We start from the raw sequence: 16,078 nt of genomic DNA on the forward strand, positions 1-16,078 counted from the left end.
ATGTCTTGACACATCTCCTACCATAGTCGCTCCTTCCACTTGGCTTGTTTTATGACATCCGGGAGCACCTTCTTTAAACTTTCTTAGGAGCAATAGTTTCATTAATTACAATAAGGAGAAAAACTCCACTTTTTGCAATTCTTGTCAAATAGGAAAACATGTTAGACTCCCTTTTTATGATTCAAATAGTAAAACTTATTGTGCTTTTGATATTGTTCATGCCGATTTGTGGACATCTCCTATTCGTAGTAGTAATGGTCACAAATATTATTTGGCTCTTCATGATGATTTTACTCATTATGTTTGGGCAATTCCGTTAGCATCAATATCTCAAGCCTTTCAATCTTTTCTCAATTTTAGACAACATGTGTATACTCAATTTGAAAGACTCGTAAAATGCTTTCAAAGTGATTATGGTCGTGAATTCGATAATGATCCATTTAAACAATTTTGTTTAGATAACGTGACGGTTTTTAGATTTTCTTTCCCTCATACTTCTTCTCAAAACGAAAAAGCTGAATGTATGATTCGAACCATAAACAATGTCAAGCGCACCTTACTATTCCATGCCTCTCTTCCTCTGATATTTTAGGCTCATGCTTTAGAGACCGCTACATATCTTCTAAATATATTGCCAATCAAGTCCTTACAAAACTTGTGTAACACCCTACAAATTTCTTTCCTTTAAAATACCTGTTTTGCTCTTTTAAAACTCAAAATAGGAAAATCTAAGATATTACCGCCATCGTGAAAACAACTAAGTAAACTATATATCAAAGACACACAGCGAAAGACTAATTTCAAAACCATTCAAAACAAGTCAACTTGAAAAGTCAACCAACGAAAGTAAAGTCAAAACCAAAGTCAAATGAAGTAAAACAAAACCATCCTACAACTTGGAACCATTGTATGTAGGCCCTTATTAAAACCAAACCAACTTCAAAACTTTGCGTTAGACTCATGAATAATAATATCATAAAATAATAAAAACATTAACACATCATAACTAATAGAAACTACCATGATTCGCTCTTCACTCATGCCCCATCATGAATATGCTTCAATCACCTGAAAAACTTCTCTTTACTTGTTTCCACTACTCTCCATTAAAATGGGTCATCATAGGGTCAAGATAAAGACAAGGCCAACAAACACAGAAAACATACAATCAGCAAAGCTGAGTACATAAGCGTAATTAACACACCACCATGCGTTTATCTATCAACACACAACTTACCTTGTTTCATCTGTTTTTCAAGCATACAACATTCAACAAAACATCTCAACCACACAACTACATTATTTATTTAGTGTTGATTACGCATCGAATGAGTTTCCCACTAACCTCCCCCAATAAATTGAGGTTACTGACACGGGAGCTAACCGTGCCAGCATCAATAACCACTCGTAAGTGGCGGAATTCCTGCGCATAATAATAATAAAAAGGAGTGTACAACATCATGTACTCCAGTAGAAGTTATGATCAAATATAAAGTCACATAACTCCCCCCATATGTTCATACTCAAGGTATATACGTTCCAAGAGTTTTGGTGCGCGCGTAATCTCTTTCACTTACGTTATTTACATATTATTAAATTTGGTGATGACTCTCAAACCATAATCATTCAATCAACAATTATTATTCAATCAATCAAACATACCAATTTAATTCTTGAATAATTAGTGACCACATAATATTTAATGTTGAACCCTCTTTAAATCTACCTCGGTGACAAAGACACCTTAAATGGATAAAGCGCCACAAATCCTAGTGTTAAAAACACCTTAAGTGCACGAAGGCACCAAAAATGTAATTTATTCCTCGTGTACAAAGACACTTAAATAGCTCCTTCCTCATGCTTATAACATCAATAAAAATTATATGAACCATAATAAAATTCCTTTTCAATATTCCAAACCAAATTAAACATTTAGTTTAATTAAATAAACATTTAAACATGCCAATAATAAAAATATGGTTCAATAACAATATTTCAATCTCACCAATTCTAATAAATAATTTATTTCAACCAATCATGCTTCACAAATATTTCACCAAAACCATTCTCAATTAAATCAATTCAATTCAAATCACCAATCTCATTTCAAATAAACCATTCCAATCAATTCCTAGCATGACACTAACTTGGAATCAATTAAATTAATCCCAGCATGTTTCTACACACTTAATAAATTTCTGAGCCCTTAAAGTAGCCAAACACACTACATCAATTCCCAAATCAAGTCTCTTACACATAAAGGGACAATAACACTATATTACTTCTCTTTATATACACAATTTCCAGCAACTTAAATTCACTTTAGACTACTTAAAAAAAATCTGAAAATTATTTAAAAACCCTTAATTAACTTCTCTTTTAATGGGTAATTAAACCCTTTTGTTAAAATCACAATTCTACTACTTTAAAAAAATTCCAGCAACATTATTTGATTCAAACTCCCTTAAAAACTTGATTAAAACATACTTTTATGCCCAATTAGTCAATAAAATCATTAGGCATACAAAAGCCCCAAATCAATTTGCATAAGAACCCTAAAAATCAAGTCTTTAATAAATTAAAAACTCTTACTTTAATCATATCAAAATCTAAAAATAATACTCATAATTATAATCTGAAAATATAAATTGAAACCTTTAAATTATGTTTTTGATACTAATTAAACCAATTTTGAACAATAAAAATCAAGAGAAAACTAAATAACAAAGCAAGAAAACAAAGAGGAGAGAGAGAAGGGGGCTACCCACGGTAGTGGGCCGTGGAAGTCCGACCGGCTAGACGCGGTGCAGCAGGTGGCCGCGGTCTAAGGTGGTCCGGCCGGACGTGGCTTCGGTGGTGGGGCCATGAGGAAGCCACAACAAAAAAAAAATCAAACCCCAACCATAAATGGTTCACGTAATAAGAAAAGGAAGGAAAATAAATAAAAGAAAAATAAGGAAGAAAATAATTACCTTGACTATTTGACGTTTTGGGTGACAAAATTTTGGGGATTGAAGGAGTATTTATAAGATGGGGGAGGTTTAGGTGATATTTGGGCTTTATAAAAAATATGGAGTTGAATAATAAAATAGTTGGCCCAAATTATAAAAATAGGATGATTGACCTTATTGTGAGGATGGGCTACATTTAAATTAAATATTTATTGGCCCAAATGTTACTTCTTGTATTATTTAAATCACATAATAAAATAATTTGATTCAAAATATATTTTACAAATAAATAAATAATATATAAAAATACATTAAAATACGGGGTATTACAACTTGACCCCGACACAAACTCTCTTTTGCAAAAACCCATCATATGATCACCTTAGAGTGTTTGGTTGTCTTTGTTTACCAAATTTGGCCGCTACGGCTCCTCACAAGCTTATTCCAAAATCCATTCCACGTGTCTTCCTAAGACATCCCTCTAATCACCGTGGTTACAAGTGTCTCAACCTTTCCACTAATAAAATCATTCTTTTAAAACACGTGGTGTTTGATGAGTCAACATTTCCTTACAAAAACTTAGCAAAATTCAAACTATCGAATTACGATTTCTTAGGCTTTGACGATCAATCCCCATTGCTCACTCACCCTCACCTAAGAAATCATCTCATTGGCCCAATCCCACAAATCGGCCCCCTAATTGGCCCAACACAGCAGGCCCACACGGATGCCCACCATGCTGACCAGCAAACGCTGGCATTCCAGCGGGCCGTCCAGCCTGCACATCCCTCCCCGCAGCCCAGTTGCGGCACTACCACGATCCCCACTACCTTCCACGCCCGGCCTAGTTGCCACACCTCCCAACCCAGCTGCCACACCTACCAGCCCAGCCGTGCCCCTTTATTCACAGCCACCTTTGCGTGGCATTACCCTATTGCAGCCCACTCGTCCACCTCCCCCTTCCCCCCGAGTCATCCGTAGTCAACGGAGCATCTTTAAGACAAACCCGAAATATTGAAACCTCACCGTTCAAAAATCGGGTCCACCTCACCACAAATCCCCACTTCCAAATTCATATAAACAAGCTTTACATGACCAAAATTGGAATGCGGTGATGCCTGATGAGTATAGTGCTTTAATTAAAACAGGGACATGGGAGTTGGTGCCTCGGCCTGCGGAGGTGAATATTGTTAATTGTATGTGGCTTTTTAAGCAGAAATACAAGTTTAATGGTGAATTTGAAAGGCACAAAGCTCTTCTTGTATGTGATGGCAGGTCGCAAGAAATTGGTGTGAATTGTGATGAGACATTCTGTCCGGTAGTTAAACCGGTCACCATTCGAACTGTTCTCAATTTATTTATGGCTAAAAAGTGGTCGATACATCAATTAGATGTCAAAAATGCCTTTTTACATGGTGATTTGCAGGAAACTGTTTAAATGCATCAACCCCCGGGTTTTATTGATCGGAGAGCTCCATCTCATGTTTGTCGGCTCCGAAAGGCTTTATATGGTTTAAAACAAGCTCCCAGAGCTTGGTACCAGTGTTTTGCAAATTTTCTGATCAAAATGGGTTTCGTCATTGCTAAGAGTGACAACTCTCTTTTAACTTTCCGACGGGGTAATTATATGGCATATTTGCTTCTATATGTTGATGATATTATTTTAGCTACCTCATCTGACAGGTTGCGTACATGGATCATCTCTCAACTGCAAACTGAGTTTTCTATGTCTGAATTGGGGCCTCTGAGTTATTTTTTAGGAATTGTAGTGACTCATACTCTTTCTTATTTGCTACTTTCACAGGAAAAGTATGCGCAAGAGATTTTAGAGCGTGCAGGTATGGCCTCTTGTAAACCTGCAGCCACTCCATTTGACTCTAAGTCCAAACTTAGTGGCAGATGCAGGACCACATTTTCGGGATCCAACTTTGTATCGCATTTTGACAGGTGCTCTTCAGTATCTCACTTTCACCGGGCCAGATATTGCCTATGCAGTACAACAGGTGTGTCTATTTATGCATGATCCTCGGGAACCTCATTATGAGGCTTTGAAACGCATTCTGCGTTATCTTCAGGGTACCATTGATCACGACTTACATTTATATCCGACTGCTTCTCATCGATTGATTACTTACACTGACGCTGACTGGGGAGGTTAAACCGATACCCGCCGATCCTCATACATTGGGTTATTGTTGTTTCCTTGGGGACAACTTTGTGTCTTGGTCATCTAAGCGTCAGCATACTTTGTCTCAATCGAGTGCAGAAGCAGAATATCGAGGCGTCACAAATGTTGTTTCTGAGGCGTGTTGGCTCCGTAATCTTTTACTTGAATTACATTGTCCTCTACGACAGGCTATTATTGTTTATTGTGATAATGTCAGCGCTACCTACCTTTCTAGCAACCCAGTTCAATACCAACACACAAAACATGTGGAGATAGATATTCATTTTGTTCGAAAAAAGGTTGCTTTGGGACAAATTCGGGTTTTGCATGTTCCTTCTAGATTTCAGATTGCAGACATTTTCACTAAAGGCCTACCACGAGAATTATTTTTGGATTTTAGGTCCAGTTTTAGCATACGTCCTCCTCCCGCTACGACTGCGGGGGTGTGATAGATATTATAGGTTTATGATAATATTTGTCGCAGAATTAGGATATATTTGTATATTTTTGTGATATAGTTTGTATTCTTATCGAACTAGGTTTCCTAATAAGATTAGGTCTACTATTGTAACTCTCTATATATTGATCAATGGTACATACTCCAGGCCGAGGAATTTTGCCAAAATCTCACAGATTGCTTGTGTTTTTTATTATTTAAAAAAAAAAAAAGTTAGTTGTGTTTCACGTGAGATAGGTGGGACATACATATTATGGTGTGAAAAATAAAAGTGCTCTCTTGCTATGGAAAACTTTACCCAAAGAGGCAAAGAGGAATAAAGTAGGAAATCAAATACCCCCTCTTTTCTACCGTATGAACTACGTTTATACATTAATTATTTGTCAAGTAACTCTCTAGGAAATTACTTTGATTAAATTCTCTTCCTCCCTGCTAAGTAAACTATTTATAAGTTTAAATAAATGTCATGAAAAAATTGTGTGAAAAGCAGATAATCTATTCTTTGCCCCTCCTTGTTACATTCTCCTTTGAACAATAAGCTGGGCAATTCTTAACGTCACAGTGTTACTGAATGTGATTGAGGTGTTTGTTATGGGGTTTACAGTTGTTCAAGTTTTGACAGAAATATGGAAAAACTGGGACATTCAGATGTTTGTTATGTTGAGCCTTTCCCTCCAGTTTTTACTAATCACATTTGCTCCCTTAAGAAAGAGAGTGTCCATGCAAATCCTGCACATATTTATTTGGCTGGCTTACTTGTTGGCCGACTGGGCGGCTGCCTTTGCAATAGGGCTCATCCATTATAAAGGCTGCACTGATGAGGATGTTGCCAAGGGTGCGTTGTTCTCATTCTGGGCACCGTTCCTAGTCGTGCACCTAGGTGGTCCTGACACGATCACTGCCCTAAATATGGAGGACAATGAGCTATGGCTCCGTCACCTCCTGCAATTTGTTGCTCAGGTTGTTGCCACCGGTAACATATTGTACCAATACCCCCCAGTAGATCCTCTGCTGTGGGTACCAACAGTACTCATTTTCATGTGTGGGTTGATAAAGTATGGAGAGCGCATTTTGGCTCTTTACTTGGCTAGTCTGGACAAGTTTCGTCGTTCCATACTCAGGGATCCTGACCCCGGCCCCAATTACGCCGAGTTCTTAGAGCAGTTTGCCCTGAATAAGAGAGACAAATTCCACACAAAAATAGTGTCTATTAAAGAGACTGATTTGGAGCAGGATTTCTTCAACTTTGAGGTTAGGCAGAAACGCCGCCGACTTCAAGGTGTTCAGGTGGTGAAAGATGCCTACCGTTTCTACCAGAGGTTCAAAGGTTTGATTGTCGATTTTGAGTATAGCTTCCGGGAGCGCCAGAAGAGCTTGCAATATTTTCTCAGGTATGCATGCATGGTTTAGAATTCCTGTACACAACCTTTTTTTTTTTTTTTTTTTCAATATTCATGGTAATTGTATATCACATAAACATACACGAATTAATGATTGATAGGTCTCATTTTCTAGCGGAAAACTATGAAAATTTAATAGTGGTCATTTGAAATATGACTACCATAATATTTTAATGATTATATAGTTCATAATTAACGTATTTTTATCCAAGTAATTATATATATATTATTATCTATTTTTGCTATAAAATATTACTATCAGCATTTTTTTAATTTATCAAATTTTTAGTTTTATTTATGTACTTTTTACACTTATTATATAGTTTTTTGAAAAATATTTATTTTATGTTAGATTAAAATTTTCAAAAATTATATTTGCATGGTAGAAATTAGAATAATAATTGTGTCCAATTTATAGTGTGAAACAATGAATCGCTCATATGGTTTATCATTAAAATAATAAGATAATCATATTTCAAACGACTACTCTAGAAACATCCTGAAAACTAACGACTTTATTTATTATTGGTTTCTGTATGTATATCACATGTCTCAGCTTGAAAGAAGATGATGCCTTTAGTGTGGTAGAGACAGAGCTCAACTTCCTCTATGAGGCCTTTTACACTAAGGCGATCCTTTTACATCGACGTGCTGCATATTTTGTTCGTTGTTGCTGCCTTAGTTTTGATTTAATATCGTTTGGAGTCTTTCTGTTTTGGGAGAAATTTGGCTACCGGTCAAAAAAGTTGCACATTGGAGCTCGCGATGTCAAGATTTCCTACACTTTACTGCTTGGTGCAGCTGCCTTGGACGTGATTTCGATTCTGGTTCTCATCTTCTCTAATTGGACTGTTGCCTTGCTGGTAAAGGATTACGAAAAAAACAAGAGTACAAGTTGTTTGAATGATATCACAGACAAGGTGCTGAGTTTTGGTAGTAGGTGGTTCTCCGCTTTCCCTGAGGCCCCCAAATTTCACAGTCCATATTCCGCCCATGGTCCAACTCTATCTGTAGGTTCAGCCTATTGGAATATTATCTCAACCAATGGCGTCCGAAGACCTACAAGTTCCTTGATTTTTTGGGCATTAAGCTGTTTTTTGATAATTTAAGGTATGTGGATACATATAGGCTCAACCAGAACATGAAGAAACTAATCTTCGAGGAAGTAAAAAAGAAGTCCAAACAAGTTCATAATCCGGAGGAGGCCAAGCACCTTTGCCGCGCTCGTGGGAATTGGGTTCTCGATTCTTTTGGTAAGATAATCATTTGATTATTGAATGTTAGTTGAATGAGTTTCTAGCTAGAATTTAGTTTTGACTGCGCTTAATATGTATGCATATCATTTGTTGATCTAGCTACAGATCGACCAGACGTTAAAGGAAAGGTGTTGGAACTCAAAAATTGGATTCTAGGATTTGATTATGATGAGAGTTTGCTCTTATGGCACATCGCTACTGAGATATGCTACAATATGGAAAGGCGTACTAGGAACGACACGGACCGTGTCATCAGCAAGGTACTCTCAGATTACATGGTGTACCTGCTGGTGATGAAGCCGATGATGATCTCCAATGTGGCAGGTATCAGTGAACTGAGGCTTCGGGACACAGAGGCTGATGCGCTACGCTACATTCAGTGCAACCTCTTGGAAATCAAAGATCGGAACGAGTACGGCAGCATCCTCGAACCAATGGACTTGTTGTGCCGAAGCATGATGAAAGTACAAGGGTATGATAATATCACGCCAAGGGATGTGAAGGGGTCAAGGAGTAAGTCAGTGTTCTTCGAGGCATGTCGACTGGCAGACAAGCTAATGGAATTGCACAGACAGGTGAATAGGTGGGAGGTGATGAGCAAGGTTTGGGTGGAATTGCTTTGTTATGCTGCTTCCCATTGTAGGCCAACCAGCCATATTCAGCAGGTTAGCAGAGGAGGAGAGCTTATTTCTGTGGTTTGGTTATTGATGACTCATTTTGGATTAGGAGAAAAATTCTACCTTGAAGATGGACCTACAAGGACTAAATTCGTTGTAGATAAATAATACGGAGTACTACGTATAAGAATACACTAGTTTTAATGCACGGATTCATATATAATAATAAGACTTGTAAATAATAAAAGTCAATTAAAATGAAGTTAATTTAAATGAAATGACTTATACTTCGTATACTATGTAATATAACAATATTTTTTTATATAAAATTTGAATTTATTTAATGTCTACTTTAAAATCTCTAGAAATTTTTATTCATTAATTTTCTTATATATCATGTTATTGTTTAAGAAAAAAAAAAGTAAAATAAAAGTTTTGGCGGAAATTTTTTTGTTATGTATGCGATACGTGTAATGCTGGTGATTACTTTAGTTTATAGTATAGATTAGGGTGGGATCAAGTTTTTCTAACCAAGTTATTTATAGAATTTGTTATATACACCCGGATGTACCGTACACCCAACTAACATAAGTTTAGTTTTTGTTCTTCAGTTGATGATAAAATGAAAAACAATCATCAAAGTGAGAACAAATACTTATGGGTGGACGGTACATCCGGGTGTATATAACAACTTTTCAATTATTTGTTTACTTGTCAAGTTTTTAAATTATTTTGACATAATAAAGTCTTGTATTGTAAATTTGTACCCAACCAAAAAATTGAAACGAAGGCGGTACTATATTATCTTCGAAAGTCAAAACATACAGCTTGCACCTTGATGACATTTGTATGAATGGTGACCGAATAGATTAATGAGTTACTAATTCCAATACTTCATTCAAAATTGTCTAATAAGCATGGTCAAATATGAAATATGTGCTGGCAAGACTGGCAACCAAAGATAATATACGACAATGCTATTCCATGGAAACAGGCAGCAAAAATGGAGTAGACTAGTTTTATTATAAGCTTTCTTCAATATCTTTGTATACTTAGGAAGCACTAGTGTACTGCTGTGCATTGTTATCAATTTGTTCTTTTTTTTTTATCCCCTTTAAAATAAGCAAGAAAACATAAATAAGAAACAACACTTGGAAAATACGTAGTACTTCTTTCGTTTCTCTAACATTGTAACAACTAGCAAGGGGATATTGCATGAAGCCATATATAGTAAACTCTAACATGATGTTGAATGCGCGGCTCAGTTTGTAATACGAGTTTATACATCCAACAATTTCAACCTAAATAAAATATGCATTTCTTGGATTTATTTAGATTTTAAAAGTTGCTTCATGGTGGAAGCTACACGTAGGGTGCCGAATTAAACAATCCCGACCCCCTTTTCTTGTAAATCATACGGAGTGTACTAAAAATGTCGGAGGAGAATTTGGTCTACAAATTAGGTTTTGGAGTTTCCATACTAAAACCAATTGACAATAATAGGAGTAACTCCTCTACTTTACAAAGTGGAACCACATCTCCTCTTTCTCTAATGTGGGACACCCACAAGTGATGAGCTACAATGGATTTCAACAAATTAAAAATGGAAAAAAAAATGAAAATATAACATGAATAATTACATTGATTTGAGAATGTTTAAACATGTGTTCCTAAATTAATACCAAATCAAGAAAGATATTAAATGTTTATCTATAGCTTTAAGGGTTACATATAGGATTACCTTTGAAATATAAACACTTTTTTCTTTTAGGGAAATACACTACTTCTTCCTCCGAGTTTTAATAAATGTTACACTTTAATCGGCACATAGCTTTAGGTAATTTAATTGACTTAAAAAAATATATAAAAGGTATTTGGGGTAGTTGGAGTATTAAAAACTAGATTAGCTGCATTCGTGCAATGCACGGATATCATAAAAAATAAGTAAATAAAAAGAGCTATTTAAATAATACTCCATGAGAGTGAGGGATAACTCAAGTGGTTAGTGCTTTCCTCTCGATTCCAGAAGATTCTGGGATCGATTCTCATCTCCGCCCTTGTAATGGCTCTCTAAACACCAAAAAAATACTCCATAAAAAATCATAAGATATCAGGTAAACAGTTGTCAAAAGACTTATTAAAAAAACTGTGAAGAGTTCAATGTACAATATTATGTATTAAAATATTTTGTACTTAATATTTAATTCTATTTTTTTAAAAAAAAAAATCGTGAAAGAGGAAAAAAAAAGTTTTAAGTGGGAAAATTTTGAAGGAGAAATTGACACGTGTACAATTTGGATAAATCAATGATGTCAGCGGTTGTTGTTTTAGTATTAATTATAGATAATATTTTTAAAAAATAGTGAGGTTAATAATTTATTGAAAAATAATAAATGTGAGAGCAAAACTAATTAAAAAAAAAATTGTGGATTTGGATGGGAACCATGAAAGGAGAAAAATATAACATTAAAATGTAACTTTGCCAATTAAATTGTCAAAACACGGCCACATATGATAAGTATAAACTAAATCAAACATGAAGGGAGTAAGAATATTTGATTTCAAATGACTTTCAATTTCTCATATCATATAACTAATATATAAAGCTAAACTTTTAGCCAGGTCACGAGGCAGCGACACTTGGCGTTCCAACTTTTCGTCAAGTGTCGTCCCACGTTGGATAGATTTAAATAGACTTCATAAAATAGAATTTTAGGATAAAATTGTTGGTTTATAATATATACTAATCGATTAAAATAACATATATACTTCACAATCTAATAGAATTTTATTATTATATAGACCTGTTAGGTCTGGTCATGAGTTAACTCGAACTATAAATTTATCTTAAAATTCAATAAACAATCTGGGCATCGCGGCCGGGGTACAAAACTAGTCTTATTGTAAGATAGTACTCCATAATATAATATGATGATGATAAAGAAATACTACTTACTTAAATACGTTACTCAACCTATGCACCAATTAAAAAAGAAATGTGTGAAAAAAAGAATACTTACGAAGTATATACTTCTATATATATATGCTACTCCATGAAAACAAGCAAAAAAAAAATATGGAGAAGTATACGAAAATATTCTTAGAGAAGACAAGTTTTTATAATGAGATGGTGTTACCTAAGAAGCTTTCTTTTTTATTACCACATTTCTTGAGCTCTTGGCTTCGAACAACACTTTGTGCATGTGTGATCTATCCAATAGCTGCATTTTTCTGCCTTGACTTTTGGAAACGCTATGTTTCTTCCTCTAAAGGTATCCCTACAAATTACAAACTAGCATATATATATAGAAGTATGTACTTCGTAAGTGTAATCATTCTAAATTACGTGTAATCATTCTAAATTACGCATATGTTGGCTTTGTAAAGAGGTGATGCTTATATATTAGGATACTAAACATGTTGCATACTACACATACATGAACATGTTATGTACGTAACTTTACTGTAAGTATTAATTTTTTTATTTTTATTTGTTTTTCGGATGGTTATGTAGAAACGATGCCTTCAAAAAGAGTTATCATATCACAAGCAGTTGGAGCTCTAATATCGATTCCAGTTAACACATTGTTTTCGACGGTGTTTGAGTGGATGATTGAGAATGGTTGGACGAGATGTTACCCTCGGATTAGTGATGTGGGGTGGCAATCTTATGTGTTACATACACTTACATATCTTTTTGCCGTGGAATTTGGGATTTATTGGGCTCACAGATTATTACATGAGATCAAGCCAATTTACAAGTATATTCATGCACCTCATCATCATTATAGTAAGGAAATCGCGCTTTCTCCTTTTGCAGGTAAGCTATTTACTTCAAATTAATTCCAATTCCATACGTACTTCCATCCTGTCAAGTAATAAATAAAATTAAATTGTGACGGTTAAAATAGTATAATAATAATAATGTGATGCATATGTATCAGGTTGGTCTGGTCACCCGTTGGATGGAGCAATACTAGAAACTCCTTATGGTTTAATATTAATGTTTATGCCTATACATTTCACCACTTTGTTGGTGCTTTTTCTCGTTGAAGCAGTATGGGGTGTTATTATACATGACAGAAGCAACGCAAAAGGTTGGCTTATTATGGGTTCTAATTATCATACCATTCACCATACGTCAGGCCATCACAATTATGGTAATTATACCATTTTAATGGATTGGCTATTTGGGACTCTTCGCCACCCTAAGAGTACTGCCAATGGTAAAAGAGTCCAATGATTATTTACTAGTTTTTGAATAAGGTTGTCTTACTATTATAAGACCAAGTTGTAGATGGATTGTGCCAAAGAGTGAGAGAAATTGGAATAGGGTATCTATACTTGCAGTAACTCATAAAAGTGGTCTTATGATACTTAACTTTTTTGTCGAATAATTTTCACACTTATTAATTCTTTATTTAGTTTCAAAACTAAATAGTGTGGACTGATTTCTTGATAAATCAAATGCAATTTTTGGTTACTCTTCATATGTACAAGTAAATTTTATACAGTACAAGTATTTCAAAGTTCAAAGGTGGTTAATTGTTATTTTCATATTTATGCTATATAATACTTCATTTAATATTGTAACATCGCCAATTATGTGTATGTGTTGAAGAAGCTATCAAGATATTTTGTACTGTATATTATAAATATACATGTATATCGAGAGTAATTCAATTTACAATCCCTATAAACGAACATAATATCAATACCCCGTCTTCTACATCATGTCTCTAACACTTATTACAACATGCGACATCGGATATTCGAATATCATAAATATACAATGGCGGATTCTTAGAATGTGATACATAACATGATATTGCAGATGAACAAATTAATTGCAATGCCATACGTTAGTGTCACATTGTAGTATTACTTCACATAATGATGAGATAAGAGGAACATGTGATCCACGATTTTTTCTTAAAAATTCACCAGAGTGGCAAATAAGTCTATTGTCGATTTGTCTGATTATGTACCCGGCCCATCTGTACTCTGGACCATTACATTCGTCGTTTCAATTTTCTATTTTTAAGGTTCAATTTTAATTTTGTTTTTAAAAGGTTCCATATTAAAATTTATTATTCTTATAAGACATGTCAAAGGATTTATGGAAATTTCTTTTATTTTTCATAAATTCAATTCGTACCAATCTAATACTCCACTAGTAGATATATTTTGTTTTTGTCATTTCTAACAAATTTCACTTATCAAATTTAATGAAGTACGAGCATAAAAATATATTAAAAAAAAAAAAAAAAAAAAAAAAACTACTCTTCTCTCATCTATATAACTTATTTATTAGGTTTCAAAAAAAAAAAAAAAAAAAAAAAAACTTATTTATTATATATTAAAAGGCGTTTATAAACAAGTTTATATGTCACGTTGTCATATCCTCATTTTGTTTTGAGCCAACAAAAATATCCAGATTTTTTTCTTCCTTCAATATACTCTATAAGTTTACTATTCTATTGTCGTACGAGAAAAATCAAAACAGAAATAACTTTTAACAATCACAAGAGTCTTAAGTTGCTACACTAAAAATTCTTTTGGAATATCACGAATTCACGAGTAAGCAATTGTTAGATGTTGACTTTCCATACATAAATACAAGTGTTTTGTTCATGTATTGTGATTTGTGAATTAAGAATCGCTAAAGTTGTAATCGTGTATCTATGAATGAATCTTGACGCACGGTGATGCTAGCGCAAGTCCATGTCAAAATTGGCTGGCACAAATGATAATTTCCTCTCTTATACGGTTTTTGTCAATATCATCTTGAAAGAGATTATAAAAATGAATAGGACTGTAGAATTAATCATTTTATATGGATTATGGACCCATTAAGTTGTTTTTTTTAAGGTATCGAGAATTAATTTATCATATCGTATTTTCTTGTACTTCCTACATTCACATGTAGGTATTAATAACATTACATAGAATGGAGCAATTGTATTAAAATAATTTGTCATAATTATAGTTATCTGCCTTTTTTTTTTCTTTTAAATATCTATCACTTTGATCAGGCAAGTAGATGTTAAACTTGACCTGTTCACTTCATCTTAAAAAAATACTCGTAATTTTCAGTATAAATAATCTCGGTTTAGCAAAAACAATTTAAGTTCAGCAAAAATAAAGTAAAGTGAAGAGGGTCTAATACTTATTGCAGCTTGTTTCAAAAAATAAATAAATACTTATTGCAGCTCGTTTTTTTTGTGTGACTGGTCATACCATTCGGTAACTTATAAAAAAACAAAGTAATTTTTATAATACTGATTGAGTAACTCCTATAACACTAATGAAGTAACTCTTGCTCATTGCTCGCCATCAATATTTATAAATTATACACTGACATATCTGTAATAGATACTCACGTGAATATGTGGATAATAATTTTCTAATTTATAAATCACCAATACGGTGATACCTTTTAAAGTGAAATACTACCTTTATTTTACTTCTACATTATTTGCAACTTTAAATTAAAACTTTTTATATCTCACCAATAATACAATAAAGTTGCAACTTGCAAGTAATATGAAACAAAGGCAATAAGACAGTAAGGGTCTGTTCTGATACGATTATTTTTAGTTCAGTTCAGTTCAGCTCTAATAAGTTCAGTTCAATTCAGTTCAGCTCTAATAAGTTCAGTTCAGTTTAGCTCTAATAACTTCAGTTCATTTCAGTTCAAATCTAATAACTTCAGTTCAGTTCATTAAATGAGAACAGCCATAAGTTAATAATGCAAAAAAGTGACAACTCAACTTTGAATATAGGTTCCACCGTTGTACTTGTATTAATGCTTTAATGTAGGGCATAAATAACATAAATCAAATCAACAAAAAAATCCATTCACATGAGCAAACATTAATCAATCAAAATCTATAAAACCACATTGACTTAAAAAGAGTTTAATTATGTTTAGTCAACTGACCCATCATCTAAATCAATACTATCCCCTTACAAACAGACCTAACATCATGCCAGCTATACAATTAACATTAATGATAATGATTAATGACCAAAACATTCAATATAATACTCCTCCATTACCACTACAACAGCTCTAAGTTAATATTCTTTTGGTCGTGCTAATTAAAATACAGACTTAATTAATAATTTTATATGATAGTATCAAATCTCGACTATATTATTGTCTTTTGTGACTGGTAGCGAAAAGTCTAAACAAACGTATTAAACATGTTGGATATAAATGAGACC

General features: G+C 33.9%; 2 protein-coding genes across 2 annotated transcripts; both read left to right on the forward strand.

Annotated features, from left to right (window-relative positions):
* The first annotated feature begins 4,065 nt into the window (after positions 1-4,065).
* LOC145632490 (uncharacterized) lies at positions 4,066-9,016 on the forward strand. The gene is made up of 6 exons (XM_081684871.1): positions 4,066-4,269; positions 4,899-4,954; positions 6,115-6,966; positions 7,532-7,918; positions 8,086-8,228; positions 8,331-9,016. Exons 1-6 carry the CDS (start codon positions 4,066-4,068, stop codon positions 9,014-9,016), a joined length of 2,328 nt encoding a protein of 775 aa, XP_081540997.1.
* A 2,908-nt stretch (positions 9,017-11,924) lies between these two features.
* On the forward strand, positions 11,925-13,123 carry LOC145630228 (delta(7)-sterol-C5(6)-desaturase-like). Its single transcript, XM_081682482.1, has 3 exons — positions 11,925-12,120; positions 12,363-12,668; positions 12,793-13,123. The coding sequence occupies exons 1-3, from the start codon at positions 11,925-11,927 to the stop codon at positions 13,089-13,091; spliced, it is 801 nt and encodes a 266-aa protein (XP_081538608.1). The 3' UTR covers positions 13,092-13,123.
* The last annotated feature ends 2,955 nt before the right edge of the window (positions 13,124-16,078 follow it).

This window comes from Chenopodium album, chromosome 5 (assembly GCF_948465745.1).
Source record: "Chenopodium album chromosome 5, dcCheAlbu1.1, whole genome shotgun sequence".
Classification (NCBI taxonomy): Eukaryota; Viridiplantae; Streptophyta; class Magnoliopsida; order Caryophyllales; family Amaranthaceae; genus Chenopodium; species Chenopodium album.